This window comes from Trachypithecus francoisi, unplaced genomic scaffold, assembly GCF_009764315.1.
Source record: "Trachypithecus francoisi isolate TF-2019V2 unplaced genomic scaffold, Tfra_2.0 Lachesis_group8, whole genome shotgun sequence".
Classification (NCBI taxonomy): Eukaryota; Metazoa; Chordata; class Mammalia; order Primates; family Cercopithecidae; genus Trachypithecus; species Trachypithecus francoisi.
This window is the reverse complement of record NW_022681473.1, coordinates 65,502,235-65,509,707: the sequence shown is the minus strand read 5'-3', so window position 1 is coordinate 65,509,707 and position 7,473 is coordinate 65,502,235. Positions and strand designations below refer to the sequence as shown.

General features: G+C 40.3%; 1 protein-coding gene across 3 annotated transcripts in view; it reads right to left on the bottom strand.

Moving 5' to 3' along the window:
• Positions 1-302: 302 nt before the first annotated feature.
• Positions 303-7,473, bottom strand: part of POLD3 (DNA polymerase delta 3, accessory subunit) — a 55,980-nt gene continuing 48,809 nt past the window's right edge. For all 3 annotated transcript variants that reach the window (XM_033204078.1, XM_033204080.1, XM_033204079.1), the window contains exons 11-12: positions 7,383-7,461; positions 303-2,785 (exon numbers count right to left, since the gene is read on the bottom strand). In XM_033204078.1, coding sequence (XP_033059969.1) covers positions 2,583-2,785; positions 7,383-7,461 — 282 coding nt within the window. In that variant the 3' untranslated portion in view covers positions 303-2,582. The remainder of the gene's footprint in view (positions 2,786-7,382; positions 7,462-7,473) is intronic.

Genomic DNA, 7,473 nt, shown 5'->3' with positions numbered 1-7,473 from the left:
TACACAATAAATGAACAGTAAATATAGCCATCTGTAATTCCTTCAATAGGAAAATATCTACTCTCTTTAAACCTTTTATGAAATAGGACAACTATCTTCCCCTTTTTACCACATGTACAGCCAGAATGACTGAAGAATTCACCACCTGGGCCGTATAACTGATAACATTTCAGTAAGTTGCTAGCTGATTATATCACTTACGACATCAGAAAGGAAGCCACCATTTGTAGAGTACGTATGTGACTACCATCATGTACCGAATTCATGCTACATACACTTGACGTTAGTCTTGACAACCCTTGGTAATTCATTTTAGTTTTATTTTGATAAAGAACTTGAGGCTGTGAAACTTGCCCAAGGTCATACAGCTAGCAAGTGATGAAGCCAAACTAATACAATGTGCTAGATTTTCTTATACATGAACTAAACAATGAGGTTTGCTGAAACTAAGATTTCCCCAGGGCTGAAAAAACGATGAAAGCAGCAAATAACTTGTTCATCTCAGACTATAGGTATGCAGTTTTAACAGTATCAACTGAAAACCAGCCTTCTTCTCATTCAGAGTTTAAATAATTGCAACACTGTTACCATCTATCAAATAAGAGACTCATCAGATACTCAGTTTGAAGCCCTGTCTTAAAACTTCTCAATTTATTTAACTCATGTGGTTAACATGGTATTATGTAAAAAGAAAAAAAAAAAAACCCCACCACTCAATACTTACTAAGCCTTGCAGGAGCTCAAGTTGAGGCAGCATATTGGGCATAGAGATCATAGGATTTGTATTATCCCTTGAAAGTTGGAACTCCAACCAGCATCAGAATTTTCCAATTCAAATTGTTTTAGTCGAGACCCCAGCATAATTTTTAGAAAAAAGATTGGATTGTTGCCTTTAATTTTCCATTCCTATTTAGACAAATGACCAGAGGCAATGACAAAAATAACTGTTTAAAAGGGATTTCTCTCCAGAAGTTTTTTCTAATGGTTTAAGTCCAGGCTTTCCATCCTTCTCTCCATCCTTTTTCATTTTAAAAAGAAAGGGTTTTGGAGTATGTCAACCTTGCCATACAGCTTGCTATACAAAGCCACTGCTTCAGCCTTAGACATAATGCCAGGACTCATCTCCCACACTTCTGGTCTTAATCAAGTTCATACTTGGTTGCTAAAGAAGCTCATGTTAATCCCAAGGTCAGCACAATCCCAACCTTAAAGAGGAGACAGCTGATTGCATCATTTACGACATACACCAGCCTGAGGCGGAAGAAGTCGGTCAGACACCCCTTGTCTGCTACGTGTGAGACACATCAGCAGCTGAGCGTGAACCCCTTCCGCAGAGCTCACTGTGCAAAATCACCAGCACACCGCTGCAATCCACTGAGCTCACCGCCTGTCCAGCCATAATGGAAGTCGCTTGAAGGTTATCATTGTAATAGACGATTTTCCATAAGTAACTAATAAAAATGTTTTCTTTGCTGTTTAGACTACTAACAATTCAGTCTCTCCCTCTCCATCCCCTCTTGGGGAGCCTGTACTTTTAAGCAAATAGGGGAGCTAAAAATACAAAGGAGCAACATCCATGTATAAATGTGTGCCTTATCTTCCTCACTAACTTCCTGGAAAAGTGCTGTTTTTGAATATTCTGTTTTCTTAAGAAGAAGAAATTTTATGTAAATGCACTACACTGTATATAGGAAGCGATTTCTCTTTTTAGTCTTTATCTCATTGTACAGGTTTCACTCTCTAGGTACTGAGAGTGGGGGAGGGGGATCAACAAACCACAAAGAGCATCATAAGCACCCCGTGTCGGCAGCACGGCAGCTCCTCCAATATCGTCAATGCTGACTCGAGGTAATTTCTGGTGGAGTTGAACACATCATTAAATTTCTATTTGTGTTCTGCCTGAGGCTTTTCCCTAACCACTAATTGCAAGTGAAGGTCCCAGAGAGCTTTTGTGAAAGGAACAGAACACAAGCCATGTCCTGGTCTGTAGCCAGGTGCCCGTATACTGCATAATGGAGGAAGAGGATTACAGGGAGATTTTCACTTGAGCTTTTAGTCCAACCAAGACTTAAAAGACTTACAGAGAACAGCCTCAGGAGGTTAGGGGACAGAAGTGTGGTACTGGAGGAAGACAAGAGGGGTAAACACATCCAGCAGCATGTAAGGATAAGAAACACCCACATGAATTCTCAGAATACAAAGGAACAAGAAGGAATAATTCCTGTGCCATATGCGGACCAGGGCATAGGGCGAGTGGGGAACAGTGGATTAGCCACTAAACGGCTTCAGTGAGAATTCTGAAAACTGTTCCAGTATAATTTTGGAGTAAATCCTTCTCCTGGACAGGTCAAAGATTGTGCTTTTTAAATGTCATTAGAAGGTAACAGCTTTTTGCCTCCTGCTTCCAGATGATTTCCTTTTGGTTAAAAACCAGAAATAGTATAAACCTCACAGGATGAAAGAACAGTCTTTTGATACAAGTGAGGTGGAGATCTAGATGAACTTACATAGTAAGTGAGGAGCACATTTCTTGGTCTTCTCCCTTGACCACTTCAAGTCTCTGATCTACCAGAGATGGCAGTTTATTTCCTCTGGAAGAAGCCAGTAATGGACACCTGTCTGTTGGCTTTGCCCAGAGCAGCAGTCCCTTTCTTGGGGCCCTTTCGTTCCTCTTTGGGTTCTTTTTTCACAGTCATGGCAGGGGGTCTGTGTATTGAGGATGTCTTCATCTTAAGCTCCTCTTCACTATCTGTGCAGGATTCACTCTCGTAGACTTTTTCAGTCACTGGTAGGATGAGAAAAAAATGGAACATGGGCGGGTTGAATCATTTACTCTATCAAGAAAATGGGATGTCTTGCTAACCCCAATCATTTCAGACTCTCTGATCAAGGCAAATATGCTTACTTAGGACTGAATCTTTCTCCCACTGGGAGATCAGATCTAGCCTAAGGTAGCAAGTATGTGGAATCCTGAGCTCACACTGCCTCTATTTGATGCTTAGAATTAACATTCACGGCCGGGCGCGGTGGCTCAAGCCTGTAATCCCAGCACTTTGGGAGGCCGAGACGGGTGGATCACGAGGTCAGGAGATCGAGACCATCCTGGCTAACACGGTGAAACCCCGTCTCTACTAAAAATACAAAAAAAAACTAGCGGGCGAGGTGGCGGGCGCCTGTAGTCCCAGCTACTCCGGAGGCTGAGGCAGGAGAATGGCGTAAACCCGGGAGGCAGAGCTTGCAGTGAGCCGAGATCCGGCCACTGCACTCCAGCCCGGGCGACAGAGCAAGACTCCGTCTCAAAAAAAAAAAAAAAAAAAGAATTAACATTCACTTTTCTCCCTCACTGCTATATCCCATGCCTTTAAATGGCCCTTTATCAGTGAATTGCCTAAATCCTTTATTTGGGTCCTGGCCTATGTTAGCTAACTTCCTGAACTCTATATCTGAATTGTCTATATCTCAAACACTTACTTCTAACTCCATGCTTTGACTGGCTTCTTAAGTCTCATCTCACTGACCTACAATGCCTGCCTATTCCCGTTATTGGTCTTAAACCACTGGCCTATCTGCCTGCCTCCATTCTGTCTAGCCAAGCTCACCGTGGACCCTCCTGTCTAGCTCTATCCTGATGCTACCCACTCTCTGCACATCCTAGGTACAGAGAATTGAAGATTAGTTACTCAACTGTTCGGTTCTTAGTTCTTAATGGCTGCAAATTAACCCAAGATTTAGTAGTAGTCTGTATCACTAAAGTTAACTATCTCAAGCAAATGCTATCAGATGATACACCTGTTAGTTTTAAGGAATGACAATGATAAAATGAGAAACAAAGTTACCAGTTTTCCTACTCCCCATCAGCCAAAGGCATAAATTGCCTTTCCCCTGCTATTAAAACTCACTGAACCTTTCCCAAGGTAAACTTGGAAAAGAACTATACCAGTAAGCACTCATTATGATCAAGCCCCAAAGGGCACAGGCAGAGATAGTGGCTTCCAGCCATGTCGTCACATAACCAAGGAGGATCCACACTACTGCAACACATACACCAACCACAAGAAACAGCACGCCACCTTTCTGTAATTTGAGAGAGCTGTGGCAGTTGCATAACCAATACTACCTAAATTCTTTCTCAGCCTTCCTGGTTGCAGCAAGTGATAGAGAAACACTGAAGGAAAAGAGCTCGTTCTTAGCTGAAAAGTGTAACCTAACATGCATATTAAATGCTCAAATGATTAAAGTTTTTTTTTTTTTCATTAAAGAACAATGACAGTCTCAAGCTCTTATTGATAATTCTTTCTAATAAAATATATCAAATTGTTCTAGAGGCATAAGCTTTGGAATCAAATGATTCTGTGTCCTAATACCTAATCTGCTACTTAAGATATCATCTCAAACTTTACTGTGCATCAGAACCACCTGGAAGGCTGGTTAAAACATAGATTGCCAGACTCTGTTTCCTAAGTTTCAGATTCAGCAGATCTGGGGTGGAACTGAGAATTTGCTTCTCTAACATCCTCCCAGAAAATGCTGATGCTGCCGATCTGGGGACCACACTCTGGGAATTAATGTTCTTTCCTTCCCTGTTTTAAATGTTGAAGTGCAATTGCCACTGGAGCACTCCTTCTTTCTTATCCAGCTAATCCCATTAAGGCTGCATAATCAACAATCCCTTCCCAGAGAGTTCCCAGAGTTTGTCTTTAATTTTGTAAGAGCCCAGAATTCACTTTGATTTTCACTTAGAGGCTAAACAATACTGATAAACTTTAGATAGTATTATACTAAGTATTCTCAAAGGCCTTACTACTCAAATTGTGCTCCACACACCCGAGGCAACAGAATCTCCCATGAGCTTATTAGGAATGGACTCTCAGTTCCCACTCCTGGCCTACTGATGCAGAATTTCAATTTTAGCAAGATCTCCAAGTAATGCACATAGTCGGCAAAGTTTGAGAAATGTTGCTCTAAGATAATTAGAGAATTCCCACGGCATACCTATTCGTTCAGCAATTAGACCCCAGAACACCACCTCCGTCTCACATGCATCTTCAAAAGCATTATGTAACTGAATTAATGGGACAAAATTACGAGCTGTTATTTATTCAATATCTTAAATTAGAAAAGTCTGAAGAGCCATCTACAGATACAGAAAGGAAATGACTTTCTACTAGTTGGTGGTATAAGACTTTGCTCCTTCATAAGCTATATTCTGTATTCAAATGGCAGTGTATCTACAACATTACACTTCAGCATCAATTAGCTCATTATTTCATTACTTATTAACAAAATCAATGGCTGTCTCATTGCCAATTTTGTGTAACACATTGCTTGGGGGTGTTAAAAAACAGGGCAGCACCAACAAAATTTCTTTAGCAGCATATTCAGTATACTGTAAGAGCTAAAAGGAATATTTCTATATTCAAAGCTGTAGCTACCTCAAACCCCAGGAAAAAGGACGCCTCCATTAAAAATATGGGGCCTTTGTTTTAGCTGAACAACATGCCACTTTAGTGGGTTGCCATTAAAAAAAAAAGCAAACAAACCTGGTTTTTGTGGGTAACATCAGATTTCTTTTCCACTTAACTGCTTTGCTCTTAGAAACCCATCCCCTTGTCCAGGAGTCTACTCCACACTTATCTCAGGGACCCAACTCCCCAGTTTCTGCTGCAAACTCACAAAGAGGGAAAGATGAGTTTTCTAAACCCACAGAACAAATCTGATTCAGCACAGAACAGGGCAAACCCCCTATGCTGGTACATTTGGAACAGTCTGAGCAGAGAGAGGAAAGCAGAACTCCTTTGTTGGTAACCAAAGCCAAGATTCATTAGGTTGAGCTTGGACAAAAACCTTAAAAAAAAAAAAAAAGTGCAATGTGAGCACAGTTTTCACTGTTGCATCCAAGGCTCTTAACAGTCCTGTCTGGAGACAGGAGTGCAAAAAAGTCCACATCACACACCTGGCCAAAACTCGAGTACTATGTTTTAAACAAAGCAATAAATAATTACCCACAAATTCCCAATGAACTCTCACAAAGACATTTGACTTTTTTCTTTGGGGCAGAAAGAGGAGGAAAAAACTGGCACCAATGCTTTTGTCCTCCTAAATTTAAAAAATATACTGTTGAATTAAGAAAGTCAACAGTAAATACATACATTATCACCCATGGCCAAACCAAGAGGCTTGAAAATGGCAACTATTAAAAGACTGAAAGCCAAAAAAAAAAAAAAAAAAAAAAAAAAAAACCATTCAAAGTCCAGAATTCACAGGTTCACAAGAAATTGGCACTGAAAAGACAGAATTTCCACATGTAAAGAATTTTACTCCCCAATTGCATGCTACAATTAAAATGGCAGAGGCCTTTTCAGAGGACTGGGAGGTTGGGAACAGTGGGACAGGGAACACAGATGACAAAATGTCCTCACTAGTTTTAAGAACCAGGAAAGGTTGATTCTTCAGAGCCAATCTTTTAAAAACAAGTTTGAACTAGAAGAAAAAAAAAAAATCAAGAACAGGAAAAATAACCTTCTCTGAAGATCCAAGCTGTGGCAGGTGCCACAAAAGGCAAAAATGACAACCACGGGCTATCCAACTAATAAAGGTAAAAGCCTAAACCCACAACTCTTTTCAGACACAAAAATATAGTACCAGGATATGAGCATCCCATCAAACCTCAATTGCTAAATCTTAAAAGCTCCACAGAAGTCTGGTTTGATTATGGAAAGGGCAGAAGAAGCTAAAACATGGCTGAAGAACCAGCCAATGACTCAAAGCCTGAACTCTAATTCCTCCCTAGGCCTTCATAACAAGCACATGCTTTTACCTAACATGGCTTACAAATAGGAAACATAAAGGAAGCAATCTGGATGAGTCATTCCCTTCTGAAGAACAAATGGAACCAAATACCAAAAATGACTCTTGATACAGCCTAATCATCTGTAGCTTCTTTTCCACTGTTCAAATTTATAAAAACAAATATTCTAGGAAAAAAAAAAATGCTTCTCAGTGTCTATGATAACATCCTAAGCCCATACTGTGGTTTCCATCTTGTTTTTAGACACATTTATGCCACCTGAATCTTCGTAACAACCACACATTTAGGCAAAATGGTTATTCCACAGATAAGAAACTCTTCACCAGAGACAACATAACTTTTAGCCAACATCTCAGTGCTTATTTTTATAGTGTATGACCTAAACAAGAACCTAGGTGTTCTGACTTACACTCTGCTACACAAAGTGTATGCCATAGACAAACAGCATCGGTAGCACTTGGGGATGATTCATATGTAAATTAAAGTTTGAGATGTACCTGTTCTAAAAGGGATTACGGTGCCTCTACGGTAATAAGAGACTCTCTCCGGATTTGGAGCCAAATATTTGCCTTACCTATGCAGCCTTCCTCATCCACGTAAGTTTTAGATTTTAGTACGCGTTTTCGTTTTCTTTTGTTTTCTCCACTTGAGCTCTAAGAGATCAG